Source organism: Telopea speciosissima, chromosome 7 (assembly GCF_018873765.1).
Source record: "Telopea speciosissima isolate NSW1024214 ecotype Mountain lineage chromosome 7, Tspe_v1, whole genome shotgun sequence".
NCBI classification, from domain to species: Eukaryota; Viridiplantae; Streptophyta; class Magnoliopsida; order Proteales; family Proteaceae; genus Telopea; species Telopea speciosissima.
This window is the reverse complement of record NC_057922.1, coordinates 3,688,692-3,709,452: the sequence shown is the minus strand read 5'-3', so window position 1 is coordinate 3,709,452 and position 20,761 is coordinate 3,688,692. Positions and strand designations below refer to the sequence as shown.

The window sequence follows — 20,761 nt, the reverse complement described above, 5'->3', positions numbered from 1 at the left end:
GGCGTTATCAAGATCCTACTGTTTTGGAGATATCAGATAATGAAATAATCATGTCCCATAACCCTTTTGTATGCAAGCAGTAGCAAACGAAGTATTGGATCAAATAATATGGGGAAAAAATTCTTGGACATTTCATTATCCCTTAAACATTCTATTAAAACAAAAATTAAAGAAATCGTCTAGTTGTAGTTGTATATACAAACAAGATCTACAAATTCCTACATGATAGAATAAACCTCAAAAAAATCCAATGATTCAGTCTATTATTCATTAAATAATTAAATACATGTATATCTGCAATATTATTGAATCGCTTTGAATCATTTCATTCACAAGGAGTTGGATCATGGATGAGAAGAAACTCTCATGTTCCACAGTAGAGATGGAATTGTCCAATACATGCAAAAAAAAAGAAAGGCTGCACCCACCCTCCCTCTACAATATTGGAAAACATCTCTTGTTATTAATAAATTAAAATGAAACTATATTTATCATTGATGGGGGAGGAACCCCTGCATGTATAGGAGCGCAATAATATGACCAGTATCTGTACACTTCAAATAATAGATTATGAATCAGTAAGGTGCCCCATTAGCAAAGCAGATAGCCAGATATTGATGCAAGGAGCATGACTATCTGGGTTTGGTTGCAGAAAACATGATAAAAGGTCCATTCCTCACGCATGTAAAGCCCACCAGTCCACATATTGTACAGAGATCTTCCAATTCACGTTCAGATACAAAGAAGTGGTTGCTAGAGAATTGCCCAATGTACTGCAAACAGAAAGAAAACTAATCCACCATCAGTCAAAAGATAAAATGAAAAATGGCAGAGATCTGGAGCAAAAAGGTATGGTTCGATTGATATGCATATGGTTTAACTAGACAAACTTGACAAATCCTCTTCTTTTTCCCAAAGATAAGAAGCCATCTTTACAATAGTATAGTGCACTATGAGAACATACAACTAGATGAGCCCCACCTTCAAGAATCTCCCAGGCTCTGTCCAGTTACAACTTAAAAGTATACAAAAAAAAAAAAAAAATACAATGTCAAATAATTAGTGACTGTCTGGGAGATATTTATAACTAGAATCTTTCTTTCCTATCTCCACTCTTATCTTCTTTAGTTATTCATATGAGCAATTATGATCTGGATGCCAATCAAGGGCAAGTGTTCGGATCTATTATGAACACCAATGGTGAAAGCACTCTGCTGGGTCGACACTGACATTGAAAGAGGAAAGCTAGGATAGCGAATGGGATTAGATACCCCTGTAGTCCTAGCCGTATACAATGGATATTAGGCACTGATGTATTGACCATGCAGTGTTGTAGTTAACATGTTAAGTATCCATCCGGGAAGTATGTTTGCTAGAATGAAACGCAAAGGAATTGATGGGGGCTTGCACAAGCAATGGAGCTTCTCCAATCAAGATTAACTCACCCCAGTAATTAAGATTTTCAAGACTTTTCAAACAGATAATCTTTAAAGAGATTAAAAAAGGGTGTACCCAGTGCACGAGGCTCCCATCCCTGGGGGGTCTGGGTAGGGTCATAATGTACACAGCCTTACCCCCACATGCAGAGAAGCTATTTCCCAACTCGAACCTGTGACCACTAGGTCGCAATGGAGCAACCTTACCATTGCGCCAAGGTCTGCCCTTGTATAATCTTGTAATCTAGGCTGAAAGCCACAAAAGCAATGTAACAAATTTTCACATATATACATGTATCATCTCCTTCAAGATGCCCCAGGGAGCGGGGTCCTATACAAGGATAAACAAAAGCAATACTGTACTCAAAACACACAATTGGGTATGGCCCTATACATATCCTGTCTATCCACCCCCAAGGCAAGTGAATCTGCTAAAAAAATAGGACAATCTTGGTTTCACTTCTCAAATAACTCCTAACCTTTTGTCATACTTTTCTATTCAAAATCTAAATAATTTGGTTGAAAAAGTGAAGTAAAACTCGGTTACTATATTAGTAAGTTTTTTATTTATGCAATTACTGTTGGTATAGAAATGATTGGAAAATTTTCGATTTTATTTTATTTTAACTTTCATTTCATTTTACTTGTAACCAGGTTGAGCCATAGGCGGCATTTGGTATGCATTCTTGGAATGCCTTCTGGGTCGATTTCGCATTCTCGGATTAGAAAAGATGACTAGTAAGGGTTTTTTTTTTTTTTTTTTTAAATTTTTTGATGATAAGATGAGTAGTAAGTTGATCCTAACAAGCCAAGAGAAAGACCTCTTCCTCTATAACCACTTACCATACTTTCTGAATCTTGAAGAGCCAATGTGCATGGAATGTTGCAAAACTACCAGTATGTGTCAAGCCAAGTGATACCATAACTTAAAGGTGAATCAACATACCTGACGCACTATCCTTATAACTGGTATGGCTACATTAATAGAATCCGAAATATAGGTTGTACCAACAAAAACCCCTCCTGGACGGAGCACTCGACTTATTTCTGCCACCTAGAAAGCCAGAATTGGAGAGTCATGGAGAGCACATGCTGAAAGCAAGTCAAATAGAAGGAACTAAAACTTCTAGGCATTATTTTGATACAGCAATTATATTAGAAAATGGAAAGTAGTATAAGCTTGGCCCAACAGAGAACAAGTTCTTGCATATTATAATCCGAGATTAAGCACAAGAATTGTCATGAAAATAAAGCAGAAGCTGGATCAGTATATCCTTTTTCACTCTTTACAGATAGAAGATGCAGATGGGGGTTGAGCCAGGATGCCTGGAGATGCAAAGATCCCTCTGGTTTCATACTGTGGAGCAGGTCATCATGGAACATGGGACACTTTAACCTCCCTAGTGTTCGCCAGTTAAAATATACTACATGCAAAAATATGAGATGAACATTCCTCCTAGTTATTATAGTCAGTGGTAAGAAAGAAGACAAGTGTGCCTACAAAGATGAAGAATATGCATAACTAATGACAGGAAAGAAAAGATGACCCACAAATGAGAACTTGCTAAGTGATACTAAGGATCTTAAATTTCTAGATTCCAATCAATAAGACACCCATGTTTCAAAGAGATGAGTACTGAAAACTCTGGTTTCAAATTATGAAGGAAAAAAATTGCTTAGCACAGAGTCATTTTGCTAGTTTATTCATTTTATTAAGGACGTCATTGTGTATCCCAATTATTTAACTATTGACCTATTTCACTTAATAGTAAGAAAAGCATCAAACTGCATGTACATAAGGATATAATTTTTGTAATTATTAATATGGCATTCCTTATTATCCAACTACCACATCTCCACCACCCAACAAAAAATAAAAAGCAGAAAAACAGATAATTGTATCCACGCTGTACTCGATATTAGAATTGGTGTTGGATTGGTGTTGATACAGTTCCAGTACGATAACATTAAAGTGAAAACAAATCCTTACAGCAGCAGATGGTGACGGCCAACAGTGCACCGCAGCACCAGCATGCACAGCATCAATAGAACTTGAAACAAAAGGAAGCCTAGCAATATCAGCTCTGACCAAGATTAAGTTCCTGGAACCAAACAAGTTCAATGACATCAAGCAGAATCTCATAAACAAACTGGAGGCAGAATGAAGATCAAATAAAAGTATTCCAATATAAGATCGGATCTGAAATTTCTTCCTTAAAAATGCAACCTAGAAATCAAAAGACTTCTGCCAATAGTTTCTTAAACAAGCTCAGATTAGAAGGTCAATACATTACTCTTTCGGAAAGCCTTCCTCCCGATTAATGAATTCATGGCATTGCCGAAGCATGTTCTCTGAGAAGTCCAAAGCAACAACAAGAAAAAATAATCCACTCTTAGCAAAAAGTCTTGAGAACATCCCGCTTCCGCAACTGGCATCAACAATATTTCCACCAAAACTAGGCTTCAGGTAATCTTTAGCCATTTCAAACTACAGAAAAAAAAATATCAGATAATCAATGAACTGGTCATAAGGTGAAAGTGATTGATTCCCTTTCATTTTATAAACTGGAAGACAATGTCATACAAAATTACAGGGAGTTCCAAAGAATTCCCTTAAGTGCTTCCAGACGATGAAAAAATTGAGGGAAAAAAATGAAGTATTGAAAAGGGAGGGAGACCTTGTGACATTTAGCTTTCCGCTATGCAAATAATATAACTAAGAAAGAAACCAAGAAGAAGGTTATGGGGATAGCAAACTAACGTAGAAATTGCTCAGAAACAGGATAGACCAAAGAGAGAATCCTAGCAATATGAACAAGAAGGGTTATGAAACTCGACAAGGCTGCCCTCCCTCCTTCTATATGGGCTTTAAAAAAGTCGTGAAATATAGAAAGTAAAATTTTAGGGCTCAAGTAGAGGAGGAAGTGCATGTACGTTCCCCCATCATTTCATAGTGCTGGAAACATAAGAAGAGATACCAAAAATGGGAATCTTGTTTCAGGGTCTTAGGGTCTCCAGCAACAAAACTTTACAAACATTTTCATGAAAAATGGGGTTTCTATGAACAGTTGTAGCAATATATCACCAAGCTTCAGACATCTGATAAGATACACACGGTTAAACAGGATAAATCCTAACACCTGTGCTTATCTAGTCCATAACACACGCTTGTTTTCCAAGTTATCTCTTTAACTGTAACCGTGTACAGCTAACCTTTATCTTCTTATCATGTAAACTATTTTATTGTAACTGGGCTCTTGCCCTATTCATCATTATAAATACAACACAACTCTCACCATATCAAACACGGTGAATACCACTTAAGTTCAATATCTTTCATGGTATCCGAGCTAATTACGATCCATTGAAACTCAAATTTTTTTTTTTCCAACTTCTTCTTCTCACGTCTTCCTCATGGCTACCACTTCTTCTCCTCCCTTCCCCATCACTCACTTATCCAATTTGGTTGCCGCGAAATTGGATGGCACAAATTACCTCCTCTGGCGTGAACAGCTTGAGTCTATCTTCATTAGCTGTGATCTAATGGGTCACGTTGATGGTACTATTGTTGCACCTCCGATGACTACTGTTGCTACTGATGATCTTCCTTCTTCTCCTAATCCAGCATAACAGACCTGGTGCAAGACAGATCACTTCGTCTGTGCTTGCATTAATGCCACTCTTCATCAGTCTCTTTCTTCACATATTCTCGGTCTCAAAACTGCTAAAGACGTCTGGGATGCTCTTGCTTCCTTATTTCAACAGCAGTCCTTGGCAAGGCACACCTACTTACGTCATGAACTGCAGACGATAACTCGTGGATCATCCTCTATTACTGATTACTTGAACAACATCAAGACCATAGCTGATTCCCTGGCAACCATTGATGATCGTGTTTCAGATTCTGATCTTGTTGGCCACACTTTAAATGGCCTCAGTTCGGAATACAGTCCCTTTGTCATCACCATTGAGAACATCACTCCAGTCGTCTCCTTTGCTGACTTGCGTGCGAAGCTGCTCGTCCATGAGCAACGTCTCCGCCGTGGCTATGGCAACACCACCTCTCCCCTACCTGACCCAAATTCACAGGTTGCTCTTTTCAACAATACCCGCAAGCCTAAAACCAAGGCTCCTTCACAGTATTATCAAACCCCTCCTTACCAAACACCACTTCTACCCATGCCCTCTGGTTCACCTTCCAATACCCTGGCCTATACCAAACCTTCACAAACACGTCCTTCCACCAATAACCCGGCAGCTTCCCTGAAATGTCAGATCTGTGCCAAACACGGTCATGCTGCAAGCAAGTGTTTTTATCGCTATGCTGCTAGTAGGAACAGTAATACTACTGCTGCTCCACCTCCCTAGGCTGGTTTTCATACTCAACCATCTGCATCTGCCTCACCACATCTGGACGGTGAATACCACTCAAGTTCAATATCTTTCAACATCTTTTAAGTTCAGTGACACAATGCATTTTCTTTTCCCTCTATTTTAGCCTGCTTCACTTTTATCACAACTCTCCCCCCCACAGTACAAAAAAAAAAAAAGGAAAAAAGAAATTTTCCATGAATGCCAAAATCCTTCTGAAATTTTACAAGGAAAACAAGCTGCATATATCTGTGTCACAATGATATTAGCATGTGCTAAAATATAGGAAAGCAAGTACTGAAACTGAAACCTTATTTATAAGGGAACCAAAGTTTCTAATACAGGACAGCCAAGCTTCTTCATTAGAGGCCAACCAAGTTTTCTAATTAGTTTTGTCATACACATAAAGAATTCTTTTTAATGCAGGCCCGAGTTAAATTTTATAGGTTTGGGTTTGGGTTGGGTTTATTGTTGTAATGAGCTGAAATATAAAGCCCAAAAATGGGTAACTAAGGGTGTGCACAAAAATTATTATTTTATTAGCTGATCCCACATTAGTAATAGTTGGATAAGGATTTATTTTATGTTTTATTCCTAAGTTGTCACTAATAAAAGGAATCCTAATCACACTCACACACTCTACCTAGCTATTAAGTGTGTGAGTGTGATTAGGAGTCCTTATATGAGTTAAATTAGGAATTTTAGAAGGCCTTTATATATATAATAATATACCACCCATCAATTAGAGATGATTTGAGTAAAGAATATGAGCTTTTTAAAGAGTTTTGGTGCTATTGAGCAATGCAATCGAGATTGGTATCCCAAACATATTTTTTTCTCTTCTCTTTTGTTCTCTCCTCTCTTTGGTTCAGGATGTAGGTTTAGGCCTGCATCCCGTTTTCTCCTTTCTTCCTCCCAAGAAGATTGACCTCATCTCTTTTCTCTCCCCTTCCATCAATCTGATCTCTTCCCTTAACAACGCAGTTGCTTCCTTTATCTCAAATCTGATCACAGATTTGATGGGCTTGCTTGCATCTCTGATATTCATAATCTGGATTTTTAGATTGCATGTTTCCCTCCTTTTCTCCTTATGTTTCTCATTTTCCCTTCTAGTCGATAGCCTCCCTTTCTCTTCCATGGTTCGTGATCTCGGTATCGGCTGGATCGGATCGGGATCGGATCGGCCGATACAGATCGGGATCGCTCAAACTCGGGCAAATATGACACTTTTGTCCCTGTTTTCTTATAAATTTAAAAAAAAAAACTATTTTTTTTACATTTTTACCCCTGTTCGTACAGCTGGATCGGATTGGTATCGGGATCGGTCTCGGCCGATACCGATCTGATCCGGCCAAAATCGGCTGATCCGATCCGAAACCTCAAACCATGTTCTCTTCTGATTTGCTTCAGTTTCAGATCGTATTTTCTAGGAAGGAATTTCTCTCTTCCCTTTCATCAGTCCACCCATCGACAACTTCCCTCTTTCCCTCTTATTTCTTATCTTCCTTCATTTTTCTTCTCCCATCGATAGCTAGTTACCTGATCCTAAATCTGAGGTTGTTTCTCCCCTATTTAATCTTGCTAATAACACCCACTAATCCCTTTCTTTTCCTCTCATCTAATCCATCTCATTAATTTAAATACTTTCCTATTTATGTCTGATTTAAATTCTAAAAATTAGTTAAGATCTTGTAGTTACCATATTAAATTCTGACCATAAGATCTTGATTGAAAATTTCCATATCTAGCCATTAGATCGAGATCTCTTCCATACCATTAGTGGACCCATTACCCTCAGGCAAATCCATTAGATCTGTGATGGTTCTGCATCACTTTTCTTTAATAATGAGGAATGAGGAATGTCCTACCAAAAAAAAAAAAAAAAGAGGAATGAGGAATGAGAGCTATTGAAATGGAACCAGCAGATGGGTATAGGGTAAGTTCCAAACAAGTGAAAGTCTACTAGAAAGTGACTGAAGCTGCAATATATAAGAAACCAGCCAGTGAAAACATGCAATAAATAAAGTATATCCAGAATGATTTCTCAAAAGTTTCACCTGTTAGAGCAATATTTTATGGAAAAAAGGAAAGAAATTCATGAGATTACCTCTTTCTCTGGGCCTGGAAAACCACCCCATGCAGAAAAACTCTGACGCCATCCCCTTTCATAAAGGAAGGATACTAGAGGAGTCCTGTTGGAACAAAAAATCCATATGCATGACACGGAAGATGCAAGCTAAGAAAATTATGTTCCTACTCTATCTACTGAACAAAGTTAAATCCAAGGGGTTAACTAGTTCGAAACAAGAAATGCATAAAAATGGATGCACATATATCAAAGGCAATGTAGCCAGGAACTCTAAATTTACTATGTGATGTCTAAGCAATGGGGAAGGAAATAAAAAATAAGCCTTCCCAGGCAATCCCTGATAAATGCCAAGGCAATTGAGAAAAAATATCAGTTATCAAAAAAAGGAAAAGGATATAGACACTCAAGTAAAAGGGCATACCCACTGCACAAGGCTCCCACAACTGTGGGAGATCAAGAAAGAAATGATGCAAAAGTACCAGCCAAAATTACATAACTGAACTAAGAGGGTTTCTTTCAGGTCCTTTCATTTTTTGTTATTTTCTATCTCAACAATATTACTAATGATCTCTTTTACCCACTGCCTTCCCAGACCCTAATGCACTAGGGTCTGAAAGCAGAGTCGTTCCCCGCCTGTCACTTAGTTAATGATTTTACTAAATTAACCTAAGTCTATTCAGAATTTAAAATAAATTAAATCAAGTCAGATGGTAAATGTGGTATGAGTCAGCACAGACAATGTAGTATGTAAACTATGTATAGAGCATAGTAGTCAATAGTGTCACCTAGGCGTCGAGGCTCTTCCCAAAGGGTTCCATTTTGTCTTTTTCCAACATTTTCTATTACTTCATACTTTACATGCACTGAGAGGAAATATCATTCACAAATGGCTGGATTAGTTTGCCATTAAGCTATGACTACAGCACTGGTGAAGCTGTATCCACATCTTATATAACCCATGCACCAGCACGAAAGCAAAGCGAAAAGGAATAAAATGTAGTCAACATATGGGAGAACCCATATAAAGTTTAGTGCTGCTTGTGCAAACTAACCAATACATTAATAGAATGAAGACAAAATTCCTAATTATGACTACCCAACAAAATTATATAAACACAATATGTACAAAAGTGAAGCCCAATTTAGCAGTGTGAGAGAGCTGCCTTGAGTCACAAGTTATAAGTAAACATCATGGATGAGAAAACCAACAGTGGTTAAAACTGTGTATTTAAAAACTACACTTTTCTTGGTTGCTTCAATTCATAAAACTTGAACAACATCAACTTTTCCAGCCAACTGGCATAGACATGTATTTGAAATTTTATTTCTATTCTACAAAAGCAATGATCTACAGTAAAAGTATTGATATTTTAATATGGGACTTAGAGGATAGCATCTAATTGTTAGAATTCATAAAAATGCAGGGCCCAACCACGTCGACTCCCTCCTCAATATGACCTACTTCAGAAACCCAACCCAATCCCCACTATATATTTTACATGAAGAGGAATATTGCATAAAAACATCAGCATGATATAATTGTTTGATTTTTGTGATAAAATTATGAGGCGATTGTGAACCTGAAAAGTTCCGACGATAATGGCACAGATTCACGATACTCCTTGGCACCACTAGCTGCTGTCAGGTCAATAAATGTTTCATTGGCAACAAAAGATTTCTTGCAAGTGCTGCATTGGAATGTAGAGCCAGGGGTGGACGTCCTGTAGAAGATTCATCCAATACCAGCAAAACAATAATAGAAGAAAAAAGATTAGCATGCTACTCCATAAAATAAGAAAGAAAAGGTGTCACCAAAATTTCTACTGATGAGGAAATTGGGAAAAGGGGTGACTGAAGAGGAAACAGTATTTCAGACAACAAACCCAAAAGGGGGTCTGTTTACATTCTCTGCTTTAACCACCCGGTTTTCAAAAAAAAAACAAACAGGTAATTGCCTGTTCAAGTGGCACAAGAATAGGCTCAGTCCATGATTGAAAAAACTTACATTGTCAACCCTGGTTCGCCGTTCCACATCAATGGGTCATAACAAATGGAACAAGCTAATATGTTCTTGCTGGTTCTGGTATCCTCTACATTTAGAATAGGATCCTAAACATCATGTGAAGATACAGAAGAAGTGTCGTAAGGCCAAATTACAAAACAGAAGGCTAGATAACAAGAGGAAAAGCCATTATAACATCAACAAAAGTTGAGAAATCTTGCTAATCTCAAGAACTTTCATCAATAAGCCAGCTATATAAATGATTAAATTGTCCCTGTTCAGTGTCTTTCTAGATATCAAAACACAAAAAAAAACCAAGAAGACATACAAGTTGTCAATTTGAAAAGGTCTATCTGGAACAGTCATCACACTTCTCTGTTTTGTACTGTTCCATTTTTGTTGGATAAGCCGAGGTCTAACAGAGGCTTAGTTGACCCTACCAAGAAAGGAGTATTTATAAAGTGTAACAGATCATCCAGTGGTACCATCATGAGTGAGACTGCTCAAGTTTAACAGAACAACATCAGACACCAAATTATGATTTAAAAAAAAAAAAAAAATTAGAAGAGCAACGTCATTAGCTGCTCCATTGGTCTAAGCTCAACAAAGCATATCAGCTGACATTCAGTATCAGAAAATGGTGATAGCACGTCTCCAGTAACATACATAAGCAAGCTAGTTATGATCACTTCTTATTCTTTTTGACGTAATTGAGAAAAAGTGGAATAAGTAGTGAACTGCCACTACAATTTTCAAAATGTCTTTTCAAGTCCAACCCAAGTTTAGAGCCTCATAACTGGCTTAACATTAAGATGAAAAGGCTATGAAGGCATGATCTATATCCAGATGCAAAGCCTGATCAATGACTCTGCAAATTACATTTGTCCAATGAGTCTATCATATAAGAGCAATTGTGAGAACTGGCATCAGAAGCCCAAACAAATTAAGGGAAGGACTGTGAAGAGGAACAGATTAACAGGCAGAAATGGCATAGCTGTAGAAGAAAAGTCAACTGGGTCATAGTGGCTATTGGGATGGAAATGTTGCAGGCGAAACTAAAGAGCCCACCCAAGCAAACCCCTATGGGAGCAGGTCTGGCTTTTGTAAACCCTAACCAAACAATTTGCCGTACCATGATGTCCATTGCCTCATTAAGACTACTGGTTTCATTTCCCAAACCTCTTTCCAGTTTTGAAGCATGAGGCCCGTCTTGCCCCTGAACACCCTGCAAAAAGACGACTAAGCGGAGCAGGGATGGACTTTGTGTTTCGTTACTTAAAATGATGATGATGATGATTTAAATTCTTCAAACACTTAATCTGCCGAGGCGGGTTTGGATTTACAGGTGCAAGAAGCGTAATAAAACCCATCCGTTACCAAAACACCACAGTTGCTTCATGCTTGATGGCCTAAGACATTTAAGGATATCTGCTCAATCAAATGAGCTATACTATGAAACGTCAGGTTGGGCTCAGCAGCCATTTTCAACACTCAGAGCAAAACAAATCAGGGTCAGGAAAAAAAAAAAGCCAAGTTCGTCTTGGAGACACTAACAAAGTGCATGCGTCAGGGCGTGAGAATCAAAAATATCGAAGTATCTGCTAATTGGGGCTTCCGTTTGAATCACCTATCACAGCTGAGACAGCTTAAATTCAGAAGCAGCAAATTCATGTGATGTGTCCAACAATTTGGACATTCAGATATCGATTAGCAATCAGTCTGATACGGTTGTAGAAGAAGTGAAGAATTAAACAGGTAAGTGTAGAATTACAGGAATTGTCTTGACAGTGGCAGTTGAAGTAGCTCGTATTATTGCCGGGAAAGAATATCTGACGGTTGGCCTCGTCGATTTCAGAAAACCCATCTTCCTTCCACAAAAAACGGTTGGGTTGACTCTGCTGCCAATTACTATTGCCATGTCTCTCTCTCCCTCTCTCTGAGTCTCTCTGCTTCTACCAACTGTGAAAGGCAATTGCGTGAGGTAGCAGTACAAGCACGCGAGCCGAGTATTATTATTATAGACGCGTGGCGACATATGCGCCGCAGATCGTACCTGCGGACCTGTTGTCCAAAAATCGAACAAGTGTTCCTCTTCCTCATGAGTGAAGGTTAGAGGGGTATTTGCGTGATATAGTTTTAAGGGAATATTACAATACGTCCCCTAGTTTATGCCTTATAATAAAAGCCCTCCCTTGCGTTGGCCAAAATAACAGGGCTTCCCTTAGTTTGAGGATATATTTACAAGCAGGCCCATTCCGTTTTGACGGTCCGTTAAATTAAAACAAAAAGACGACAATGCCCTTACTTCCCTTGAGACCTATTACCATCCCATCCCCAACTCTGTCCTGCGACAACCGAAAACCTCTACCTCCAACCGAAGAGCAGCGAGGATTGGCGATGACCTACGTTTCACTCCGACGACAAGCGAAACCATAGTTCGCTTGTTTGCAAGCGATGGTTGAATCTCCAAGGCCGCCTGGTTCACTCTGTCAAGCTACTCGACTGGGATTTCCTCATCTCAGGTCGGCTTCTTTCACGTTTCCCCAACCTTACCCATGTCCCTGAAAAGAATTTGCTGCCACCGCCTTCGATTTATCGAGGAATACGAGTTTTTGCACAGGGATGACCTAATTGGCGGAAACTGGTTCTTAATGCTGCCACGGAGAATGGGTTGTCGAGTATTGCAGCAAATTTCACTCTTATACCATCCTGCTAGATGGTGGATGGATGGCCGCTTTGTCATTAATTTTGTGGAAATTTATAGACTTTGAAGCTTCAGTCGTGCAAGGGGATCGATCCGACACCAGGGCTGTCCAACATTTGGGGTCTTTGCCGACTCTTGAACGTTTGCAATTACAGAGGTGCCAACCGCGAGATCAGCCTGCAGAGTATGAAGTCATTGATGTTGGTATGTGAGGCCGTCACTCCGTCAGGAGATGGTTTTTCAGGACCGTCGGGGCTCTGGATAATGAGTAGTCCGGCTCTCCCCCAGCTGTGGCGGGAGTTGGAGGATCCAGCGCAGCAAAACAAAAGGTGTTTGATCATTTCACAGGGGTTTAAAGGTGGCCCCTTGATGTGTGGGTGTAGTCCTAAATCGGGTGTGTGAGTGTGGTCTGTGTTGTGTAAATTCATCATTCCACGGTCTTAAAAGTCCAATTAGCCTTATGGGATTGGTGTGTGGTTTGTGTGATTACACTTTCATCAAAAAAAAAAAAAGAAAAAAAAAGAAGGGGTGTGTGGGTTTAGTCCCACATCAGGTGTGTCAGTGTGATGTGTGTTGTGTATATTCGCCATTCCACGTTCCTAAAAATCCGATTAACTTTCTGGGATTAGTGTGTGGTTTGTGTGAGTTCCATTCCTAAAAGTCCGATTAAGCTTTTGGGATTAGTGTGTGGTTTGTGTGACTTCGGTTCCTCTACACGTACCAACAGGTAAACGTACATCGTACATGTAAGAGTTAACCACCTATCTTATTTTTACAATTTGCAAGGGGAGGGTTTTTATGGAAACAAAATTAAACTGTGATTGCTTGGAAATGGGTAAGGCTCTCAGGCAGGGGGTAAGGTGGTCTTTTCACTGTCCTATTGTATCTGTTGGGTGCACGACAGTACCGGAAAGGCGGAAGTAGAGGAGTCGGATTGGTTTTCGCTGTGCTGCATCTTCCAGCTACTGCCACGGAGGGCGGAAACCCAAGTCCGATAATGAGATGTTCAACGGTCATGTGGGTTTAGAGGGAGAGGAGGTAAAGGAGTCATTTGCACTTCACATTTAACAGAGCCGTTCACAAAGTAATTGGTTGTAATGTGAGTGAAAACAGGGGAAGGTCTTAAATATATAGCATAATCCAGTCTACCAAACCATCATCAAACTCTCTCTCTTAAGACACTTCAGTTTTTTATGAAAATTAAAGATACCTCATTAAACGTCATTGCCAACCAAAAGTCCAAAACGAGGCAGAGAGGAGTTACACAGGTCATAAAACAAGAACATAGATAAGAAGAAGATGTGGGGGTGGGGGGGAAGAAGATGACCCCTGGATTACAAAATTCCTGTGACAACCAACAAAAGAGACTAGGGAGTCTGCAGCAAAGTTACCCTGCCTAAAAGCATAAACAAAACTAACATTAACAAAGGGAAAGACAATCTGAGATGATATTAACAATCAGTTGCGGTGGATCTTGAGTAACCCCATCAGTGAGAGACCGCAGCTCTCTTTTTGCCGAGGGGTGACCAATCCCTCGACAGTTGAGCACTAAGGCAATCATGGCTGCTGGGGTGGTTGAACCCGGCCAACCACCAGAGCCTCAAGAGTAGGAGAAAGAGTCTTCTGTTTCTTCTTGCCAGCTTTCATCACACTTGGAGTTTCTTCAATAGATTTGTGTTCCTCATTTTCACCGAGAGAAACTCTTCTTTTGCAAGTACTGGTTGGAGAAGATGAAGTGTCCACAGTAGCGATGAAAGGATTGGGTTCGTGTTGTTGAGAATGCTCTATGATTGGGGTTGAACCATCTACCTTTGGTTGTGCTTCATCACCCTTACCCATGCCCTCAATTTCCATCTCGACAGTGAGATGCTCCGGTGAAACAGTGTTCGGAGAGGAAGAACTTGAGAAAGACTTAGATGGTTTGGACTGGCCAAAGGAATGTGGTCCAGGTCCAGGTGGAGGAGATGTGGGGTTCTGTCCCTCGGGATGCTGGAAAGGGTTGATTTGAATAGGTTGCATGGGGTTGGCAGTTGTCGGAATTGGCAGCTGAAGATCATAGATTCTTGCCAAATGTTTGAAGGAGAGGATCAACTCCATCCTTCTCCTCGGTGATGAGTACTAGACATTACTTCGTTCCTGATCGTCGCCAGAAAATTCTTCAGTCGGAACTGCACTCTCCAGCTTCTTACCCAGGAAAACCTCATCATATATCCTGCAGACCTCAATAAGAAGGCTCGATCTTTCCAGGGGAGTGGCAGCGGCCGGAAGGAGGCGCGCAGTGGCTTGGGCATCGTTGAGGCTTAACGCCGCATTTAGAAATTCTTGGCTTGGCTTAAAGGGACAGTCTAATAAGCCTCTGTGACCAATCCTCATGCAGTTAGAGCACATGATGACGGGTCTGTTCTCATAAGCAAATTGAACCCAGACATGCTCTGGACTGCCAAGTTTTATAGGTGCGGTGGAGATAATATTTTCAGACAGGGGAATGAGCATCCTCGCCGCCGGTGAGTTTATGGAACTGAGAGAACCAACCGGGAACTGTATATTTAGCCATCTTCCAGTACTTGAAAACACAGAAGCTAAAATGTCGTAAACGTTGAACATCCAATGTAGTTTGTGTAACTGAACCCACATAAAAGCATAGTTGAAAAGCACTTGATCTGCAGGAACATCAGGGTTCCAAGGCTTGAGAACCACAAGATGACCATGGTAAATCCATGGTTGAGAAAAGAGCACCACATGCATATCTCTAGGGTTAGTGAACTTGACAATAAACCGATCCTTAGCCTCGTCCACGATATGAATCTCTTCAACATTTACAGGATTGGGTTGCCCTGTTTCAGAGAACATTGTTTGGAGTTCATGGATGCTTACCTGAACGTTATCACAAACCCATCCCACAAGAGAGTAACGCAGCTGCGCCTTTGCATGTTGAACCATGGACTCCGGAATGAACACTGGCTCCACCTCTTGCATCGGCAAAGGGAGTTTTGAGGAAAAAAGAGATGCTAGCTGCTCGGCAAGAGCAGAGGCAGAGGGTGTAGAGCTTTGAGAGACCTGCGACATATTCTGAGAAGGGCTCACTCGAACGGACTCCGTTATCAGATCTGAATTCTGAAAGTAACTTAGCACGTACAAGGAAGAGTGGGATAGTTGAGATGTTAAGAGGTAAGGAACCTCTCTTTAAATAGAATGGAGATTACTTTTTGATCTTGAGTTTCTCACCCCACCGCCATGGCACCTCCTGCATGCTTACCTTTGCAGAACTTATCGTGCACTCCTCAACTTCCCGGCGCTCTCTCTCTCTCTCTCTCTCTCCACTTGACGATGGATCCTCATTAAATTTCCTCCCCCATTCCCTGACACAGCCTTGCCAAGTGGCCATGCGGCCCATGTTAGGGTTTAGGGTTTAAGCACAAGGTTGCTTAAAGCATTACACCCTGAGTATCTAGTTTGGAATACCCAGACTGCTGCCTCCAGCTAATATATATAGAAAAACTAGGGTTTAGGTCAGATGGGCTAATTACTAGATTACCCCTCACAGCCTGGGCATTAACGCAAGTAGGATTATATTAGAACATATGAAGGGATATGACATAAATACCCTTACAATCTCCTCATATGTTCTACATATATCCATTACACATGTATAGGAACCATTGTTCAATCAGTAATTGAATCAATATAAATTGAATATCAATAATCCAATAAATCAAATAAGAAATAAGTAACTTCAAGAAATAAAACTAGGGTTTTAGATAAAAAACTAAACCCAACAATAAATCCGAAGTTCCACATGTAAGTGGCTAAACCAAAAGAAATAATCAAAAGGAAAAGTCCTTGCAATCCATGTGACTTTACTCATCAAATAAGTCATCCTCATCGAGATCCAGGTTCAACCGTTCTCCTCCATCTTCGCCATTCTCTGTAATTTGTCAAATATGAATTTCATAAGATATTATGAATTCAATCATTTGCACAATAGTATCTAGTTCAACAATAAGAACTTAGTACATTTCATATATGGCTGAAGGTAAATAAAAAAAAAACAATAAGCATCATCATCAAGTTTCTTTACAAGAACTCGATCCTATATAGTCTCTATCATAAGGACCATACTATATTTCCATTTGGAATACTGTATTCGTCATATCAGTCATAGATTTATGTTGTATCATCAAATTTGGAATGATACACCATACTATGAAAGACACGTCATCAAATTTGAAATGACATAAAGACTAGCACAATATCATTGAAACATATCAGACATTTTTCATATTCCTTTGTGGAATAACAAAGTAAGGAGACTTCACATGAAAATTTACTACACCATCAAGTTTGGAATGGTTTCACAAACCCCCATACTTAGTAAGCTAACTAAGTTATCTGAAACATGTAAACTGTCCCGAATGCTTACCAAGGCTAGATGAGATTCGAATAATTCAAAATAATATTGGGTTAGGTTAAGACCTGACTAAATAGTCTTTAACCCCATCTCCCCTGTAGTTTTGAATGTTCGATCTTTGTTCAATCCCTTTGTAAGGGCATCTGCCATATTATCCTTCGATCTCACATCAATCAAAGTGATAATCCCTTGTTCTGTTCTATAATTCAGCATGGCCTGTTTCAACCTGATGTGTCTCCTCTTGCCATTAAAGAGTGAGTTATTCACAATCGTCTTTGTTGCTTGATTATCACAGAATATAGATATAGAGTTTAACTTAAAACTCCTCAATGGAATATCCATGATCAGATCCTTTATCCACTCTGCTTCATCTCCCGCAGAAGCTAAAGCATAAAGTTTCGATTCCATAGATGACAGAGCAATACTAGTCTGTCTCTTGGATTTCCATACTACAGCTGCTCCTCCTAGTGTAAATACATAACCACTAGTGGGTCTACTGTCTCCCAAATCTGAGCACCAAGATGCATCAGAATATCCTTCCAAAGTTGGAGGATGTCCAGTATAACATAAAGCATAACCTTGAGTACCCTTAAGGTATCTCATCAGCCTCGATAGGGCATCCCAATGCTCTTTTCAAGGATTACTAGTGAAACAACTCAGCATGCCTACCGTAAAGGCTATGTCTGGCCTAGTGCAACTCATTACATACATGAGACTACCAATCAGTTTAGAATAATCTAACTGATTCATGGTGTCACCTGTGTTAGGTTTCAACCGTTTGCTATAGTCATAGGGTGTCTCAATCGATTTACAATCACTGTATCCCCAACTAGAAAGTAGCTTCTCAATGTAATGAGTCTGACTAAGGGTGATCCCTTGCTCACTGAAGCTTACTCTCATCCCAAGAATGGTGTCTACCACACCAAGATCTTTTATGTCGAATTCTTTGGATAAGGTTTCTTTAATGTCACTCACTACAGAGAGATCAGAACCTAGAATCAACATGTCGTCTACATACAAGCAAATAATCGCGATCTTGTTTGACTCAGATAAAAAATAAAGGCACTTATCTGAGTTACTGGTTTGAAAACCAAGGCTCTTTACTGTCTTGTCAAACTTCTCATGCCACAATTTAGGTGCTTGTTTAAGACCATAGAGAGATTTGTTTAATTTACAAACTCTTTTTCCAGAACCTTCCATGACAAACCCTTCAGGTTTGTTCATGTAGATTTCTTCTGTTAGGTCTCCATTAAGGAAAGCCGTTTTTACATCCATTTGATGCACAACATAGTGCTCAATAGATGCTATGGCAAGAAGAATCTTTATTGTTGCCAAATGGCAGACCGGGGAGTAGATGTCAAAATAATCTATCCCTCTCACCTGTTTATAGCCCTTAGCTACTAATCGTGCTTTATACCTGGCTATAGATCCATCCGGATTAAGTTTCTTCTTCAGTACCCACTTACACCCTATTGTCTTGGCCCCTCTAGGCAGATCAACAAGGTGCCAGATCTCATTCTACCTTAAAGAGCTCATTTCCTCATCAATGGTTTCTTTCCAAAACAGTGAGTCCCTAGATCTCATCGCTTCCTTATAGGTGGATGGATCAGTCTCTAAATGGTAGGTCACAAAATCCTCACCAAAATTCTTAGGTACTCGATCTCTAGTAGATATTCTTCTAGATTCTGATTCAAGGAGCATTGTGGGAGTAGTGTCAGAAACAATTGGTTCAGATTCCAAAGGTGATTCTGTAACCACTTCAGTTAGACCAGGCAAGGTCAGGCCTTTATCTCTAAGGAATTTATCCTCAAAGAATATAGCATCCCTAGATTCTATCACCACATTAGTTGATAGATCCAAAAACCGATCTGCAACAGACTGTCTTCACAACCTAGATATACACAAGTGTTTGTTCTAGTTCCCACCTTAGGTCTCCTAGGGTCTTGTATCCTAACATAAGCTATACAGCCCCAAACCTTAAGAGTGTCATATCTACAGGGATGATTATGCCATAGTTCATAAGATGTAGAAGTCAGTTTTGAATGTGGCAGTCTATTTAAAATGTGATTGGCAGTCAACACTGCTTCTCCCCAATAGCAAGAGGGCATGCTAGCTGTCAATAACATGGAGTTTAACATCTCTGTTAACGTCCTGTTCTTTCTTTCAGCTATGCCATTTGATTGAGGTGAGTAAGGAGCAGTAGTTTCAAGGATTATGCCTGCAGAGGCACAGAATTCCTTGAACTCTGTCAATTTGTATTCTCCTCCCCTATCACTTCTAAATCTTTTAATTTTCAAATTCAATTGATTTTCTACCCTATTCTTGAAAATTTTAAATTTTTCAAAAGCTTCATCTTTAGATTTTAACAGGTATAAATGACAATATCTAGAAAAATCGTCTATAAATGTTATCAAATACTTCCGACCTCCTCTAGTTGTGTAGCTTTTAAAGTCACAAATCTCAGAATGTATAAGTTCAAGAAGTTGAGTGCTCCTAGAAACCGGTCTGAACGATTTTCTAGTTATTTTAGTTTGAGCACACACTTCATATCTGTTAAATCTAATTGAAGTGTCTAATGGTAAATTATGAGTTTTAGCTAGTTTTAGCATTTTCCTATAGTTCACATGTCCTAACCTACAATGTAGTATTTTGGGATCAAGTGAATTATGGTTAACCTGGTTTATTATCTCATTAGCTAAACTCAACCTAAACATACCATTCAAATTATAAGCACATCCAAAATAAAATTAGTTAACAGACAATGTTACTCTACCACTACTAAAAGTAATAGACATGCCAGCATCAAGCAAAATTCCAATGGAAATTAAATTCTTTTCAAAATCAGGAAAGATTTTAACATTTTTCAAAGTTAATATTTTACCTGATGATAGAATCAGGTTCGCTGTCCCTTGTTGAGCCACTTCCACGACGTCTCCATTTGCAACAGTGACAGTCTCTGCTACTTGAACAACATCAGTGAGCAGGTCCTTGCTATTGCAAACATGACAAGTCGCTCCAGAGTCTAACCACCAATCTGAAGATGTACTAGCCAGCCCCTTACCCTTGCCAACCATGGCAACAAAGTTAGTAGGCTCAGTCTTGTCCACCAGCATGTGAACTTCCTTCTGTGGTGTGTCAGTGTTCCCTTTCTTAAGACCCCTACACTTAGATGCATAGTGACCCCACTTTCCACAGTTGCGGCACTTGCCCCTCTTTTTAAAATTAGTCTTTTTGGCCTCCAACTGTTGGGGTTCTTTCTTAGGTGGCTTGGACTGCCTAGGATATTTCTTGGGTTGTGAAACCAAATTGGCAGATGCCTGTTATTGTTTCACCATCTCCAAGTTATTCCTGGCTCTATTCTCATCTTCGATTCTAATGAACCGTTTGAGATCATCCAGCCCCACTTGTGTTTTCTTTCTGTGCATCTCAGTTTTAAAGGAATGTCAGGTAGAGGGCAACTTAAAGATAATTGCACCCACTAAGAATGCATCAACAACAGGGATGTTTTCTTGGTTCAATTTTGTTCTCAAGTTCTCAAAGTCTGTTACTTGTGGAAGTATCTCCTTATCTTCTTGAAACTTGAAGTCCATAAACTTGTCAACCAAGTGAGTTTTTTATAGGTCCTCCTCCTTTTTGAATTAGGTTTCTAGGTTTTCCCAAATCTCTTTTGCAGTCTCATATTTACTATAGGTCTCTGCCAGCCTATCTGATAGGCAGTTCAATAGGTAGTCTTTGCAAAAGTCCTCATCAC

General features: G+C 39.5%; 1 protein-coding gene across 1 annotated transcript; it reads right to left on the bottom strand.

The window, feature by feature from the left end:
- Positions 1-465: 465 nt before the first annotated feature.
- Positions 466-11,831, bottom strand: LOC122669831 (uncharacterized methyltransferase At1g78140, chloroplastic). The gene is made up of 8 exons (XM_043866693.1): positions 11,670-11,831; positions 9,902-10,005; positions 9,477-9,617; positions 7,915-7,999; positions 3,731-3,924; positions 3,427-3,538; positions 2,383-2,490; positions 466-773 (listed from the first exon to the last, which is right to left on the bottom strand). Exons 1-8 carry the CDS (start codon positions 11,814-11,816, stop codon positions 633-635), a joined length of 1,032 nt encoding a protein of 343 aa, XP_043722628.1. The 5' UTR covers positions 11,817-11,831; the 3' UTR covers positions 466-632.
- Between the last annotated feature and the right edge of the window lie 8,930 nt (positions 11,832-20,761).